At 39.0% G+C, this 18,760-nt stretch overlaps 1 protein-coding gene across 3 annotated transcripts in view; it reads right to left on the reverse strand.

Annotated features, from left to right (window-relative positions):
- Positions 1–18,760, reverse strand: part of il1rapl2 (interleukin 1 receptor accessory protein-like 2) — a 631,449-nt gene that overhangs the window by 15,124 nt on the left and 597,565 nt on the right. For all 3 annotated transcript variants that reach the window (XM_062045414.1, XM_062045413.1, XM_062045415.1), the window contains 4 exons: positions 12,067–12,207; positions 8,330–8,390; positions 5,796–5,905; positions 211–356 (listed from right to left, as the gene is read on the reverse strand). In XM_062045414.1, the coding sequence (XP_061901398.1) occupies positions 211–356; positions 5,796–5,905; positions 8,330–8,390; positions 12,067–12,207 (458 nt within the window). The remainder of the gene's footprint in view (positions 1–210; positions 357–5,795; positions 5,906–8,329; positions 8,391–12,066; positions 12,208–18,760) is intronic.

The raw sequence follows: 18,760 nt of genomic DNA on the forward strand, positions 1-18,760 counted from the left end.
AGACAAGTAAATAAAATCAATGAACATAAACATTATGATATTAAATACTGCTTATGCTAACACTCCAAAACTTGACTCTAGTTCAAGTAGACATTTATCAAAAATTGCCTTTAAAATACTGTATGTCTGAACAGAATTCTATGTGGAAGCTCTGGATGGTCAAAAGCTAATGTAACACGTTTGCAAGTTTCTCTTTTCCTTGATTTTTACCTTGATTTCCCCCGTAACCAGCATAGAGTGGAGGCGTGTTTCTATCTGGAAAATGCTCCAGCCTCTTTTGGCCACGAACTCTGGAGTCAAAACAATGATCAAACGTCTGCTTTGCAACACACTACGAGCCAGGTCCTCAATGTATGCTAGAAGAGAGACAAAAAAATGGAGGCTTTCAGAAAAAGACCTGGCTGTAATTCAATTTGAAAAATGTACAATCCTGAAAACTGTGCCTTTTAAATGAGCCTATCAGCGAGCACAATCCATTTAGCGTGTCAGTCTTCATGTACATGCAGAATTTATGCTAATTACCAGAATAGTAGGAGGAGAAGATGCAATGTAATCTTTTAGTGCTCGCAATGTAATTAATCAATCCTGAAACTGTTTTGCGTCTATATTTAGCACGTTTGAAATGTGTGTGCAAACTGGCACAGTTATGCACAAATGAATGTGGCTTGTGTTACTTATCTCAGCTTTATTTTAAGTTAATTTTCTCAAAAAACTAATAGTTACAATTCAAACTTAAATAGTTTCCCTGTCTGAAGAAAGTGAATGTTCCATAAGTGAATGTTCCATAAGTCACACAGTCCAAAAGAAGTTACATAATTCAAAGCCTCTGCAGGCCATGTAGAGGCCAAAAGTAGGTTCAACCATTTATTTTTTTGGATGTTCATGATATTTCATTCATGACTAGAAGTCAGGGGGTTGAATAGTCTGCTCAGTCCTGTTACCTAAATGTTGTTTTTGATGTAATTGATTCATAATATATATATATATATATATATATATATATATATATATATATATATATATATATATATATATGAACTAAGCTCTTTGGGTGTATATATATAAATAAATAAATGGGTTATATAAAGCGCTTTTCTACCTTCAAGGTACTCAAATATATATATATATATATATATATATATATATATATATATATATATATATATATATATATATATATATATATATATTTATACTGTATATATGTATATATATACACATTTGAAAACACAGCAAACGCCACAGCTAGGAGCATGATAAAATTAATATGCAGTAATTGATCGAGTGTCTCCGTGGTGATGCTCCGTATAGTACACACAAAATCCTAATTTAAATAAGGCGGCCTGCACCACTTTACAATTGTACATGCAGTGTCAGTCGATCACACGCAACACGCCCGTTAATAGTACACACAATTTGATCGATTGCACACGCTGTTCAGCGCGTGGTATTCGGATCTTAGTAAATCAGGCCCTGTGTTAATTGTCAGAACAGAGTTGAACAAAGACAGCAGTTTAGGTTTGTAAATGGCAGAACGTTTTGTTCATGAGAAAAATGCAGTTCCATCATGTTACGTTTTTTTTGTGCCTTTATTTTGAAGAGCCCACTCTTATTCTGTTACTTCCTTTATTGCTGGTGCTTGACTTCCTGCTGCCGTTCCATCTGACAACAGCATACTCACGTTACTCCAGGACTGGTTAAACATGCTGACAAATATATATTTCTCATATTCTGTGTGAACATTTGTGAGAGGTTATTTTATTGTGCCTCGTGTTTGTGTTGTTTATATGTCACATTTAAGGAGAGTCACTACGAGCTGTGTGTGGAAGCTAGGCTAACTAGCTGAGCAAACTTAGCGCCCTTGGAAGCGGAAGGAGGTAGGAGGAGACTAATGGTTTATTTATTGTAAAACAAGTGGTTCATTTCATTTAAAACAAACGGGAAAATGTCATTATTTTTATTTAAATAAGAGCTGTAACTTGTAATTAAGCTTAATTCATGTGAACATTCATTATTCAAGTTTACTAAAAAGATTTGTTTATAAGTTTAAAAATGTAAACATGATTTATGTATTGTTTGTGGAAATATGGTACGATGGCCTTTGTATTTTCTGTCCATCTTCATAGTTTTCACGGTGTCAAAATTGTGAGGAGAAAAGGAGGAGAGAATTAAAGTTGCACCAGTCGAAGCTCTCTGCATCTTGTGTCATTAATCCAAGTGGGCCGCTACAAGGTTTACTTTGATAGATTCACACCAAGCACATGGCATCCATTTTGGGGAATGGCCATCAACCTCACAATAATAGAAAACAGTTGTTGGTGAATATTTCATACACATACAGTAATAAAGTGACATAGTGGAATCTTCCTTGCTTGAGGTATCGTTAAATACATTGAAATACATTCATTGCATTACGTCTCAAATTACCCTTGTCATTGTCAGGAATGTTCTACAATATTTCTGGTGCAAGATGTGTGTCAAGAAAACAGTCAAGTCAGAACATTCACTTCTGAACAAACTGAAAATCAGTCAAGAGTTTATGTTCTTTTTCATTTTATAGTTCAGAAAATAGCACCAAGTAGTTTAGATGATCCAATTGCGTTGCTTCAACCTGATGCAGAAACCTTCCTAAAAAAGACCATTTTTTTGGTGCTGTTTGTGTGAGTCTTAATTGTTAAAAAAAAAAAAAAAGTAGGTCCCTGCAGCTGTTTATTATTTCAGATGATTAGCACAAATTGCTAAAATAATGAGAAATCTTCTGACACACCCACTGCAATTTCACACTCAGGATTAATTGGCACAACATTGATACAATTATGTATGCTTGCCTTTCCTTTTTTGATTATTTCATTTTAAATGTATTAACCACCCTACATCTCTTTTGATATTTATATTATTATTATCTCACCTGGCTGGTATCTTTGGAAATGTGTAAAACAATATCAACATACATTTCCCCCAAAATAAGAGTCATTAAAATAAAATCATAAAAATAGCATAAAAAGTACGGCATGATATTAGTGCTGATAAAAGCACTACTCTTGATGATCAGGCTGAAGGCTAGACAATGACTCTAATTCCTTCTGTTTTACTGATCATCTTTCATTGTCATTTAGTTATAGTGATTACCTAAACATTTTCTAATTTATAGTGAGTAAATGTGTGAGACATGAGCTGAATTTAATTTAAAAATGACAGCGGTCAGTTTGGTGCAAATGTTGATCTGAAATCAGAGGAGAACGTTCATGTCAACCTAGCAGGAAAGTTTGGAGGAGAAGAAGCGAGTTGGCTTAGCTTACAGTGGCAGCGCGATGCAGCATTAAAATCCAGGATTTATCAACGAGTCAAAAACAGACATCTTAAGGCCGTCTCAATCACTCGCGTTAACTTGCTATTTGTGGATGGTCTCGAAACATAACACCACAAATACCGAGTATCTACTGTGCTTTTCAGAATTGGGAAGATAAGGCTATATTATGTTCCATCAGGGGTAAGAAGTAATATTACATTTACTTAAGTAACTTTTTAGATAGATTGCACGTATCAGAGTAGTTTTAATGCAACATACTTTTTGTATTTTTGTAAAGAAATAAAGCTACTTTTACATTGAGTTTTATTTGGATCTATTTATAACACAATTATTTATAATCTGCTCACAAAGACGCATTCATTTGGCTTGTTAGAGAAACTTCTTCCAGCACTAGTGACGTTTGACTCCATTTCACCAACCAAACAGAGCCTGGCAGTCACATGACCTCACACAAACTACACACAATAAAACGTGAAATTATGCCAGACGAGGCGATGTCAATGTTTACTTACAAACAAGACAAAATGACTTTTGTATCATGCGCTGTCATCTGTGTCAGTGGAAACGATTACTTTTCAGCCTACAATAATTCCACTTTCAACTAAAGAAAACACATTGCGGTAAGTTTTACATGTTTTTTTTAAATGTTTTAGCTGCACATACGCTACCATTAGCACTGTTATAGCATAGTAAGTGACTGTAAAAGTGCATCTTTTGTAGCGCATGCTGTAGTACTGGCTGTCTCACTCTCTCTCTCTCACACCATGCACACTCACACCAACTACTGCTGTAGTACAAGAAGCCATAATGAATACTAAATTGTAGACAGAAATAATGGAAATCCTCCTTGTGCATGCCACCCCCTGGCACCTCACGAACCAGTAATCGAAACAGCTCGAACGATGCTCTTACTTGAGTACAAATTTTGTCTAACCACCTCCGTGTTTCATTGACTATAAAACATGTATTAAAACTGAACTAAAGGTCAATAAATCTGTATCTTTATGTATGTATTTGGAAACCTCCAAAGATATTTCAATCTGTGCACACTAATCCACCCTGCCTCTTGCTCGTCAATGTGTACAGTTGTCGTCCAATAAAAGCATCATGATATACAGACTAACTGATCTTTAATCATCAAGAAATCTGATTTTTTGTTTTTATTATTTTTATTATGTCCTGTCCAGCCACTTGGGCAAATCATATTGTTGATGTAGATGCCCATATCTGCTGTACAGATTTACTTTACAAAAGATGTGTGGGATACTTCTCTTGTTGCCTTATTTGTATTTGAATTTGTTAAATGGATTTATTTAATGTTTGGCACAGCCAGACCAGTGAAGGAGGGGATAGAAAGATAAAAAAAAGGAAGACAGAGGTGGACATTGCTGGTATAAGACAGAGAGACAACAACAACAAAAACAAAAGCAACAACAACATCAGCTAATTTGATACATACAAATATGATACAAAAAGTGATAGCAAAGAAACAGTTAGTGAAGTAAATATTAATAACACAGAAATGACAATGAACATTATTACACAACAAATGGAGCAATACAAATAATAGAAATAGCACGATTGATAATGAATTATAGCAATAATTACATCTATAATCCACAATACAATTGTTTCAAATGCAACAATACATATACAGTATGTATGCATATATGAATCAGAAAAATTCAAAACAAACACAATTATTAGTTGTCTGATTTAACGCTCAATGTGCATATGAGATAAGAAGAATGTGTCGGTACACTTGCGCTAAGAAAAAAAATATATATAACTGATGTCCTCAAACGGTCATCTTAGACACTTACAACAACAGCTATGTTTCCATCTTTACTAGCAAGGACAGTTTGTCAGAGGAGACATGAAATCATTCACAGAGTTGAAGATAAAACATGAATACAACACAGATAATATCTGTTGCCTGCAAAATAACACTTTCAGTGAAAATGCTTTGGTATTCTAAAAAGACTGTGGTTGTCCATCTATGATAGTGTTTGTTGGTATGTCTGTGTGTGTGTGTGTGTGTGTGTGTGTGTGTGTGTGTGTGTGTGTGTGTGTGTGTGTGTGTGTGTGTGTGTGTTTGTGTGTGTGTGTGTGTGTGTGTAAGTGAGGTCAGAGCATTGACATATAGAGCAATAACAGCCAAATTTCCCCCTTGAGTACAGGACAGAGAGTGACACATAACCCCAGAAATGATGAAAAATTGTGTGGATAGAATGTCTCCACTCAGTGTGTGTGTGTGTGTGTGTGGTCGGGTAAGAATGACAGAAACACGTTAGCATGTGTGTTTTGGCTGGAATTTGGCCCAATGACGTTAGAGAGGTACAACTGTGACCAAATACATACCATGTGTGTCAGCGCATTGCGAATATGTTATGATGCATAACCACATAAAGTAATCACTCTGGGTGTTTTAGGCTTTTGTGTGTGCCAAGCCAGGTCGATAGCGAGATGACTGATGGATACTTACTACTGCTTGGAATGAGATCTCTGTCTGGTATAAACAGCTTGTATCCGTAATGTTTCTCCAACACGTCAGGCAAGATCTCCAAAGCAAACGTCTCCTCATCGCTGCTCGTTCTGCATAAGTCAAGAGTCACACAAAAGCATGATCAAGTACATCATCAAGTGTATACATTCTTTTATTGATGGCAGCCAGCCACTGATAACTTTTTAAGATTAAGATTAAAGTACCAATGATTGTCACACACACACTAGATGTGGTGAAATTTGTCCTCTGCATTTGACCCATCCCCTTGGGGAGCAGTGGGCAGCAGCGGCGCCGCGCCCGGGAATCCCCCCAACTCCAACCCTTGATGCTGAGTGCCAAGCGGAGGTAATGACTTGCCTTCGCTTATAAACATAATGGGACTGTTTGGAAATTGAGCTTGCCGTTAGAACTCCGTACAGCAGGTGGCTGGCTCTACTTTAACCCACCTCATTATGGGATTGCACTGTACACCAAGATACACATTTTGATGTTGCACTTTTTTTACGGCCAAGTACCAGCTTGGGATTTACTTTGGGCAGTTCTGCACTTTAAAATGTTACTGCAGGAAGCCCAAGAAAAAATCATGTCATTGAACGCACAATGCAGAACAAGACAAATGCTGTACTCATATTTGTACCTGACAGTACCAGGTGTTTCCACTGGAAAAGTATCAATAAACGATGGAGTGATTGAGTAAGTACCATCCAGTGCAAAAGGTACGTAACATTTTTCAAAATAAAATTGTGTTTTGCTCAACTAGTTATAGACTTCAGGAAATGAAAACAATTATGCGGGTTATGTCTTCATTTGTATCCATGTTAGGGTAACACTTTAGTATGGGGAACACATATTCACCATAAATGAGTTGCTTATTAACATGCAAATTAGTAACATATTGGCTCTTAATTAGTCATTATTAAGTACTTATTAATGCCTTATGGGGACGGCGTGGCGCGGTTGGGAGAGTGGCCGTGCCAGTAACCTGAGGTTTGAGCAAGACACTTCACCCTTGCTCCTGATGGGTCGTGGTTAGGTCCTTGCATGGCAGCTCCCGCCATGTGTGTGAATATGTTTGTGAATGGGTGAATGTGGAAATAGTGTCTAAGTCAGACCTGGGCAAATTAAGGCCCGGGGGCCACATGCGGCCCGTTGAGCTTTTCAATGTAGCCCGCCGGACATTCCCAAATATTTTTTTTAGATCTTTAAGATGGAAAGTGTAGCTGCCATTATGATGTGCAGTGATGTTTTCTAATGACCGTAAGTCTTGAACAATACAAAGTATTTCAATGGTTGGAATCTGCGCTTATGGATGATTTACCAGTTACTATGGTAATCTAATTAGTTACTATGGTCAAATAATTAGTTACTATGGTAATCTATGTCACAGCAGCTCAGACGAGGCACCAAGCAGTGTGGGCGGGAAGCGTTTCCACAGACGTGGAAGGAGATTTTCACAACAAATTTCTAAAGCTTAGTGATATATAGAATAGAATAGAAAGTACTTTATTGACCCCTGGGGGAAATTCAGCAAATATCAGATATATCAGATTGTAGGTGGGTTTATTCTGTTCATATTTCACTGTTTTGTTGTGTTTCACTTGATTGTAAAATATGTCGATCGAAAGGGGGTGTGACGTTCATATTTTGTCAATATTCAGTGTTTTATCGTTCATAGAAAAATTTAGAATTCCATTACGTTTTTTAAGGCGGTCTGTCATAACATTTTTAGCATTCAATCAAGACATTATTGGGAGGTTTTGTATTAGTGTTCCTAAAAATAGACATACCGGCCCCAGACACATTTTTTTTCTCTAAATGTGGCCCCCGAGTCAAAATAATTGCCCAGGCCTGGTCTAAGTGCTTTGAATACCTTTAATGTAGAAAAGCGCTACACAAGCATAACCCATTTACCATTTATGGTAACACTCAGTATGGTGAACATATTCACCATTAATTAGTTGCTTATTATCATGCAAATTAGTAACATATTGGCCCTTAATTAGTCATTATTAAGTACTTATTAATGCCTTATTCTGCATGACCTTATTATAAAACCAGTAAGCCATTAACTAAGAGTCTTCCCTCAATAACCTCAGAATTATTGCATATTTGTAACCCTAACCCTAACCCTTATATGATCCCCTAGTGTCCAAATAACTCTAAATTAGGTCTTTGTTACTTAGAATATGTTCCACAGAATATGTTCCCCATACTAAAGTGTTACCCATGTTAGATATTAGATAAGCTACAATGTCAAGCAATTCCACCTTAAAAAAAGGCAATTTGTTAAGAAATGAAAAAAAAAGTGTGTTTAGCCCCACCCTGGGCAAAATTATTTTAACCCAATGTGGTCCACGAGTCAAACATACCGAGCACCCCTGACTTATACCCTAGTAAACTAGCATGTGTTGGCCAGTAATGTGTGTACTGCATAAGTATGTGTTCTGTTTAAATATAGTTGATAAAGAAGAAGGCAATGTTAAATATAGCACGTGTGCACAGAGGTGGCTGACCTGCCCAATGAATCCAGATCCACTTTGGTATAAGAGAGATATCCGTCATACTCTTTATTATCTACATTGGACACAGAAAGAAATACAGGAGATTGAGAGAAATGAATAACCAGGGGTTGTGCTGTATACCAAGATACCATACAAAGCATACAAATGATCCAAAGCAACTCTCAAAATATATAAATGAATTACCCCTAGCAAGCAGTGCATCTGTGCAACACATACTGCAATTGTATTACTATTTTCAAACTCAGTTTCTTCCTAATCCTTTTTGTACATTTTAAAATGTAAAACTGTAAATTGTGGTGTAATACATTGTAACTGTTTGCATGTTAGAAATAAACTAACATCATAACAGAAACCATTTTTCTGTCCTGTTTTTGGTGTCTTTGAGTTTATTGTAAGACTGTTGAATTGTCTGTGTAGATTCTCAGTCATGGTAACCAGAGAAGGTTGAATCGAGGCAACTGGACTCCTTCTGAAGCTTGTTAATGCCCACTCTTCTCGTGGAATGAGACAATCTTTGGGGGAAAAAATGTCAGGACCTTGTTGTGAGTCGATGACAATGAACGTGATGGCACAAACATCCTACTCTTTTTTAGTGTGTCATAAATGTCTTCTTTCACACCTTTTTCATTTCAGCAGTCCTCGCTATCCAGAATTTAGACATTATTTTTTGAGATGCCAATGAACTGCTGACATGGGGCCCGAGTGAAGGAACAACAGCAAACAAGAACAATACAATTTCCTCGTTTCTTTGCCAGTTAGAACTGTTCTTTCACAAATATGTATCCAGATATCAGACTGGCATTAAAAACTATGTACTGTATAGATTGAAAATTACAGTCATTACAATTGTGTTTAAAATTCCTTCCTGTACTTAACTCTTAACTCTTCATTAAATGTATCTAATTTCATGGTATTTGTAAAATACTTCATACATTTTTTGTAAATGTTTCCCTTATCTATATTACATGTAATTAATAGTTCCAAAGTAACATTTGTATTTTTTTTCAAACCATTATTGCAAAGCCATCCATCCATCCATCCATCTTCTTCCGCTTATCCGAGGTCGGGTCGCGGGGGCAGCAGCCTAAGCAGGGAAGCCCAGACTTCCCTCTCCCCAGCCACTTCGTCTAGCTCTTCCCGGGGGATCCCGAGGCGTTCCCAGGCCAGCCGGGAGACATAGTCTTCCCAACGTGTCCTGGGTCTTCCCCGTGGCCTCCTACCGGTCGGACGTGCCCTAAACACCTCCCTAGGGAGGCGTTCGGGTGGCATCCTGACCAGATGCCCGAACCACCTCATCTGGCTCCTCTCGATGTGGAGGAGCAGTGGCTTTACTTTGAGCTCCTCCCGGATGACAGAGCTTCTCACCCTATCTCTAAGGGAGAGACCTGCCACCCGGCAGAGGAAACTCATTTCGGCCGCTTGTACCCGTGATCTTGTCCTTTCGGTCATAACCCAAAGCTCATGACCATAGGTGAGGATGGGAACGTAGATCGACCGGTAAATTGAGAGCTTTGCCTTGCGGCTCAGCTCCTTCTTCACCACAACGGACCGATACAGCGCCTGCATTACTGAAGACGCCGCACCGATCCGCCTGTCGATCTCACGAACCACTCTTCCCTCACTCGTGAACAAGACTCCGAGGTACTTGAACTCCTCCACTTGGGGCAAGATCTCCTCCCCAACCCGGAGATGGCACTCCACCCTTTTCCGGGCGAGAACCATGGACTCGGACTTGGAGGTGCTGATTCTCATCCCAGTCGCTTCACACTCAGCTGCGAACCGATCCAGTGAGAGCTGAAGATCCTGGCCAGATGAAGCCATCAGGACCACATCATCTGCAAAAAGCAGAGACCTAATCCCGCAGCCACCAAACCGGATCCCCTCAACGCCTTGACTGCGCCTAGAAATTCTGTCCATAAAAGTTATGAACAGAATCGGTGACAAAGGGCAGCCTTGGCGGAGTCCAACCCTCACTGGAAACGTGTCCGACTTACTGCCGGCAATGCGGACCAAGCTCTGACACTGATCATACAGGGAGCGGACCGCCACAATCAGACAGTCCGATACCCCATACTCTGAGCACTCCCCACAGGACTTCCCGAGGGACACGGTCGAATGCCTTTTCCAAGTCCACAAAGCACATGTAGACTGGTTGGGCAAACTCCCATGCACCCTCAAGGACCCTGCCGAGAGTATAGAGCTGGTCCACAGTTCCACGACCAGGACGAAAACCACACTGTTCCTCCTGAATCCGAGGTTCGACTATCCGGCGTAGCCTCCTCTCCAGTACACCTGAATAGACCTTACCGGGAAGGCTGAGGAGTGTGATCCCCCGATAGTTAGAACACACCCTCCGGTTCCCCGAAGGCGGAGGGAAGCTACCCTCTCGTCCACCGGGTTGAACTCCAACATGCAGGTTCTGAGCCGGGGGGCAACAAGAATTGCCACCCCCGCCCGTCGCCTCTCACTGCCGGCAACGCCAGAGTGGAAGAGAGTCCATCCCCTCTCGAGAGAACTGTTTCCAGAGCCCTTGCTGTGCGTCGAAGTGAGTCCGACTATGTCTAGCCGGAACTTCTCCACCTCGCGCACTAGCTCAGGCTCCTTCCCCCCCAGCGAGGTGACGTTCCACGTCCCAAGAGCTAGCTTCTGTAGCCGAGGATCGGACCGCCAAGTGCCCTGCCTTCGGCTGCCGCCCAGCTCACATTGCACCCGACCTCTATGGCCCCTGCTATGGGTGGTGAGCCCATTGGAGGGGGGACCCACGTTGCCTCTTCGGGCTGGGCCCGGCCGGGCCCCATGGGGACAGGCCCGGCCACCAGGCGCTCGCCGTCGTGCCCCAACTCCGGGCCTGGCTCCAGAGGGGGGCCCCGGTGACCCGCGTCCGGGCGAGGGAAATCTGAGTCTCGGTTCTTGTATTTCCATAGAAGTCTTCGAGCTGCTCTTTGTCTGATCCCTCACCTAGGACCTGTTTGTCTTGGGAGACCCTACCAGGGGGCATGGAAGCCCCCGGACAACATAGCTCCTAGGATCATTGAGACACGCAAACTCCTCTACCACGGTAAGGTGGCAGCTCAGAGAGGAGTTATTGCAAAGCTTCATTACAATTTCACAGATATTAATATTATTTTTAATATTTCATATTCTCTACAGTGCATTGTAATGTCTAAAGGATAGATAATTGGTAATCACAGAAATTGGCTGGCATCATTAGATCTTCTTGGCAGTGAGGAGTCAGGCTGTCATCCTGATGATGCTGGAAGAATATAACTGTTTACCCATGTGTGATCAATAAATATTCAACATTACTCTGATTAAACTGCACTGAAATCTGGATTGAATAACTCAGGAACTAAGATGGACGTGTATGCAGTATGTATGGTTTATGTTGTGTATGGTATATGTATGGTGTATAGTATGTATGTATGTATGTATGGTTTAGGGGTATGTTTTTGCTCCTTTTTATGTCTAACAAATGTTGGTAGCATTGCTAACCTTCGTTTTGTTACTTGATTCACAGTATTTCTGTTATGCAGTGTCGGTTTTTGGCATTTTACTCTTGCATCAGCTCTATGGTGTTTATGTGTTTCTGCCAGAAACTGGTGTTGTATCATATCTGTTTGGACATACAGTTGCTGTACCTATCGGAACCATGCAAAGGGACTACATTTATACTTGTATCAACTGGCATTGTAATGACACCTGCTGGTAAAAACACTTGGAACACTTACCATCTTCGGTTTCATCACTGCCTAAATGCCTCCTGTAGCACAACATGATTTCCAAGTTGTAGCACTTATAAAGTGCCGTGAAGACTCCCAGCAGCAGCAATATGACCCCAAGTCCACCAGCCAACTCCAGACGATACATATCTGCACTCACAGAGAGAGGGGAGGGAATAAAATAAAACAAACACGATCACAACAGATACTCATGTGAAAATATTAAATTCACAGTATAAATAACCACATACATAATTCTGCAGGTCTCAATTTTGTCTTTGCACAAACAGTAATGCAATTTGTTTGTGAAATATACAAACATACAATCTTGATTAACCTACACATGTTTAGTATGTGTCTTTCATTCCTGTATGATCAGACATGATACATATGATGATAATCATAAATAATGGTATTGTTCACCGTTTTTTATGAACATTCTTGCAAATAAAAAACAGATTGATTTGAATTGAACCCAAGTAAATGACAGAGCTACAAAGACACTCCATCGCGCAAACACAAGCCAGAGAAGACGCATGAAATTAGTTATTTAAATTACTTGGCTGTCAAAGGATAATTTATCAGTCAAAGCTGATTGTTGTTTGTCTGCCTCATTTGATCATTGACAATACTCTCGACAGAGGTCAGACACTAAATGACACATATAGTATGTTCCATCTAACAACATGGGTGTGTCCTTTAGTAAGTAAGTAAGTACATTTTATTTATAAAGCGCTTTTAACAGATACAATCTCAAAGCGCTGTACAAAACATAGGTGAAGTAAAACAACAATTCAATTTGAAACAACAGGGGCGACATCATAAAAAGGATACAAAGTGGATTAAAAATGATAGTTAAAAAGGGAAATGACTAAAAGCTTTACTAAAAAGATAAGTTTTCAAATGTTTCTTAAAAGTTTCAACACAGTCAAGATCACGGAGGGACTGGTGCAAATTGTTCCAGAGTCTGGGAGCTATAGCCTGGAATCAGAGGTGGGACCAAGTCATTGCTTTGCAAGTCACAAGTAAGTCTCAAGTCTTTGCCCTCAAGTCTCGAGTCAAGTCCCGAGTCAAGACAGGCAAGTCCCGAGTCAAGTCCAAAGTCAAGACTGGAAAGTCTCAAGTCGAGTCCCAAGTCCTGCATTTTGAGTTTCGAGTCCTTTCAAGTCCTTTTAACCACAGACTAATATTTTTACACAGATTGTGTATGCTTTTAAAACGCTGTATTTATTAATTAAAACAAGTGCATTTGAAATTGCAAGAAAAAAAATAGTGCTGACATTGCAATTTATAATAGCACTATTAACAGTAATTGTAATAGTTTAAACAATTTTAAACATTTAACTCATTCCTTTACAGAATAAACACATTTGCAAAAACAAACATTAACATACTATTGGTTGTATTTTATGAAAATAATATTACCAGAGTTGAGAAGGAGCAAAGATATTCAATATTTGTATGTGAAAATCACAAATAAATCTTCTGGGGGAGGATGACGCCCCTACAGGGGTTTGGTTTACAAACTTTCAGCCCCACCTAAAACAAAATTCACCAGCCGCCACTGATTATGATGCACTCTCATTTTAGGCAAAATATAAGACAATACTTTCTTAACAGTATAATTGTAACCAGGAATAAGTCTTCAAGTAACAATATTCAAATACTAACATTGTTGGGTAAAACAGCATTTGGTTTTATTCTGAATGTAGTGAAACAAATTGGTGGTTTTAGCTGATATAAAGACTTTCAAGTGTTTATATATGTTTAAGTATTTGGCAGACGCTTTTATCCAAAGCGACATACATAAAAAATACATACATAACAGTCACTGTAAACATTATCATTTAAGGGAAGAATGTAATACAAAATATCAATACAAAGTGTCAAGACAGAATAAACTCTCTGCTGCTGCAGCAACAGAGTTACAGTCTATAGGTCCCTAAGATATATAGATATCTAATGTATTCATACATTGTTTATGTAGGATATACGCATGTATATATAACCTAATCATATTGTTTCTTCAATTTAAAAATAGCTTACCCTTTTTTCCCCCTTCTCTGGGATTATATTCCCAGTTTTGATCTCGGACGTCTGGTCACTTATAGCGTATAAGAATATTATATTACTGTTAAGCAAACTATGAATAATAAAACTTGCCAAAACATGTGTCCGTTATCATAGCTACACGTATGACAAAAAACCGCGTGAAAATCAGTGGTATTCAGTGAGGTAAAATGAATTAAATGCGCTGACAGTTCATTGCTCCTGACAAATGAATTGCACTGAGTGGAGCGGATCACCACTCCAAGATGGCGGCCCCGCGTCTCGTCTGCGCCAGTAGGCAGTAGCGCTCGATGCTGCGTACCCTTAAAACATGTCTATGGTTATAACGTTAGCAGTGAGTTTACAGCCTCACTGATTTAACTACACAGCAAATAAAAGTCATGTTACTTAGCCAATAAACGTCATCTTACATTCAAAACTTACCCTTCTTTGGGCAACTTCAAATGTCGAACGAAGTTGGAAGTTGTTGCGTCTCCGTCTGTAATATTCGAACTGCGTGATTTGCATACGCAATTCGTTTTTTGTTGACCAAGTCGTAGTTTTTATACCCGAACGAAACCAACTTTGGCATAATTGTTTCTCTCTGCCGCATTGTTTGACAACTCTTGTTCGGTGGTTGTCCTGCAATTTGATTGGATGAATGCTGTGTGATGAAAACAACGTATAACTAATTTGATTGGCTGTTGTACTGACAGCACACCAGCTGACAGGCAGCACACACGCTGATAGACAGACAGACACGTACAAAATGAAAGATACGGAGCGCTCCCAAATAACTTTTTAAGCTTTGGGTTTTGGGGAAAGTAGCAAGTCATGTCAAGTCAAAAGGCTCAAGTCCAAGTGAAGTCACAAGTCATTGATGTTAAAGTCTAAGTCGAGTTGCAAGTCTCTTTACATTTTGTCAAGTCGAGTCTAAAGTCATCAAATTCATGACTCGAGTCTGACTCGAGTCCAAGTCATGTGACTCAAGTCCACACCTCTGCCTGGAATGCCAGGTCTCCACGGGTTTTAAAACAAGTTTTTGGGATCTTTAGAAGACCCTGGCCTGAAGACCGGAGGCTGCGCCCTGAAGAGTAAGGGCACAGCAAGTCAGTGATGTACTGAGGGGCCCTGCCATGCAATGCACGAAATGTCAGGACTAAAATCTTAAACTCAAAGCGGAATTTAACTGGAAGCCAATGAAGACTGGATGACATGGGGGTAATATGGGCTGTTCTAAGTGCACAGGTCAAAAGTCTGGCAGCTGCATTTTGTACAGTCTGAAATCTCTTTAGCGTTGACTTGTTGAAGAGAGTGAAAAGAGAATTGCATTAGTCAATGCTGGACGAAATTAACGCGTGGATGATCATTTCGAGATACTATTTTGACAGTAAATTTCTCACTTTAGAAATATTTATTTACTTTTGCCTATGCAAAAATCATACTGCAACGACAAAACTAGAGTCACAAAAACCTGCTTTTAGTACATGTGACCAGAGACACTACAGCAGCATATTGCAAGCTGTATTCACTGAAGTCTGTAATGGTGTCTTTGAGTGAATGATAGCACTATCACAGGCAATAGGAGTGGTTGGGAGATGCATGGAACATGGCTGGTGAATGACACCGTTGTAAATGTGGTCCATTAATATCTTGCTGACACTCGGTCTCTCGATACCAAATCACAAACGCACGGGGATGACAACTACACAAACCATTTCACATTATAACCCGATTGGCACTTGAATGGTCCAGATCTCCCCAATCTTTTGCACAGATAACAGCTTTTCACTGGTTTTCTGAATGCAGCTAACATTTTTACTGCAGGTGCACTGTTATGCTCTTTTATCAACCTCAGAAAACTTACACTTTAACTTCAACTTCAATGTTTGTTTGTTTGGTTTGAGTCAGTTGGAATCGTTTTGCATGTTCTCCTTGTGTTTGAGTGGGTTTTCTCCTGGTACTCTAGCTTCCTCCTACATTTCAAAGACAAGCCTGTCAGGCTTACTTGAAACTCTAAATTGTCCATAGGTGTGAATGTGAGTATGATTATATACAGTATACTGTGACTGACTGCCCTCTGAACCCTGGACTGGCTAGGCGGTAGACAATGAATAAATCAAATGAATGAATGTTTGGTTGAACGATGACCTCCGTACTAAATCAAAACAGTTCAGGGGCCTAGTGGTTAGAGTGTCCGCCCTAAGATCGGTAGGTTGTGAGTTCAAACCCCGGCCAGGTCATACCAAAGACTATACAAATGGGACCCATTACCTCCCTGCTTGGCACTCAGCATCAAGGGTTGGAATTGGGGGTTAAATCACCAAAAATGATTCCCGGGCGCGGCTACGCTGCTGCCCACTGCTCCCCTCACCTCCCAGGGGGTGATCAAGGGGATGGGTCAAATGCAGAGGACAAATTTCACCACACCTAGTGTGTGTGTTTGACAATCATTGGTACTTTAACTTTAACTTTAACATGTACTACATGACCACAAATCATTGAATCTTGAATTATATTTCTCACAATCATATACAGATAATAAATGAGAGGTATCAATTGGTGGATTCTGGATGGTCTACGGCTCTTATGGTATTTTAGGTAACGTTGTACAAAACATTTATTTTAGTGTAAAATTAACAATAGACTGCACTTTGTTGTAATATTGTACTACTTTGTTCATCTTTGGGACTAAATCAGTGACCTGCAGTGAGGTTTAAAGCAGGTAAGGCACTTTGGAGTTGGTTGAGTTGCGGTAGAAAATGGATGGATGCTCTAAATGGCAATACATTCTGCTCAAATATAACAATAAGATAATAATTCACTCTCATAAACAAATTATCAAATATTTCTTAGTCACATTTATTTAATTTTATAGAATTAAAAAACATTTTAGGGTCTATCCTATATTTGAGCTTGTATATATTAGCTGCCGTCTCGGTAGTTACATTAATTTATTCACACAGCAGAGCATTACGATATATTTATTGTATTTTGTTTGCGTGAATAATGTTTGAAAAAAAAAGCCGCTTGGTTTTTCTTTGGAAAAAAGGTGGTGTATGGTAAAAATAAGCACCTGCTGGCTCACATACGCCACCCCAATTCATACTGACTCTGTGTTGTAACTGAAGGTATCATAGTGCCTCCTCGTATGGTTTTTCTGCATTTAGAATTCGATTGATAATGATGTCACACATACATTAAAACATTACAAAGGCTGTAGATTCTATGATGTAGAATATGTTTCTGGAAATGTTATATAGGCGACATTATTGCAAACACAAATAGCCACACTCCCAGCCAGGGTGCTGACTTGCTTGCGCACTAAATCAGACAGGAGACCCTCCCTTACGCTCTTAAATGAGAAAACAAATACTCAGCACTGTCTTGTCTGGTTTCTTCATTCAGTGTACTCAGGACAGAGTGTACACACTGCCCAAGAACTGGTACATTTGCATACCCACTAAGCAAGGTCAAAAGTGGCAGCCTCATATCAGCTTCCTTCACTCTATATGATAGAGAAATATGCAAATGCAATTTAAAGATTTTTAATTAAGAAAATGTTCAAAAACAATTCATACGGAAAACATGTAACAAAGTTTGCTGAAAAAAACAAACTAATTTGATGAATTATTTGTTTTACATTTTTAATATCTGCTTGCAAAAAACAGGTAATTAGGATTTGGCTGTACTCCGCCTATAAAGCCCTTTATAAAACCTATGTGTGTATGTATATATATATATACATATATATATATATATATATATATATATATATATATATATATATATATATATATATATGTGAATGTGAGTGTGAATGTTGTCTGTCTATCTGTGTTAGCCCTGCGATGAGGTGGCGACTTGTCCAGGGTGTACCCCTCCTTCCGCCCGAATGCAGCTGAGATAGGCTCCAGCACTCCCCGCGACCACAAAAGGGACAAGCTGTAGAAAATGGATGGATGGATATATATATATATATATATATATATATATATATATATATATATATATATATATATATACACTACCGTTCAAAAGTTTGGGGTCACCCAAACAATTTTGTGGAATAGCCTTCATTTCTAAGAACAAGAATAGACTGTCGAGTTTCAGATGAAAGTTCTCTTTTTCTGGCCATTTTGAGCGTTTAATTGATCCCACAAATGCGATGCTCCAGAAACTCAATCTGCTCAAAAGAAGGTCAGTTTTGTAGCTTCTGTAACGAGCTAAACTGTTTTCAGATGTGTGAACATGATTGCACAAGGGTTTTCTAATCATCAATTAGCCTTCTGAGCCAATGAGCAAACACGTTGTACCATTAGAACACTGGAGTGATAGTTGCTGGAAATGGGCCTCTATACACCTATGTAGATATTGCACCAAAAACCAGACATTTGCAGCTAGAATAGTAATTTATCACATTAGCAATGTATAGAGTTTAAAGTTAGGACTAGTTTAAAGTTATCTTCATTGAAAAGTAATAAGGACATTTCAATGTGAACCCAAACTTTTGAACGGTAGTGTATATATATATATATATATATATATATATATATATATATATATATATATATATATATATATATATATATATATATATATATATATATATTAACAGGCATATTAATGCTACCATGTTGTATATACAGTATTT

Source organism: Entelurus aequoreus, linkage group LG04, assembly GCF_033978785.1.
Source record: "Entelurus aequoreus isolate RoL-2023_Sb linkage group LG04, RoL_Eaeq_v1.1, whole genome shotgun sequence".
NCBI classification, from domain to species: domain Eukaryota; kingdom Metazoa; phylum Chordata; class Actinopteri; order Syngnathiformes; family Syngnathidae; genus Entelurus; species Entelurus aequoreus.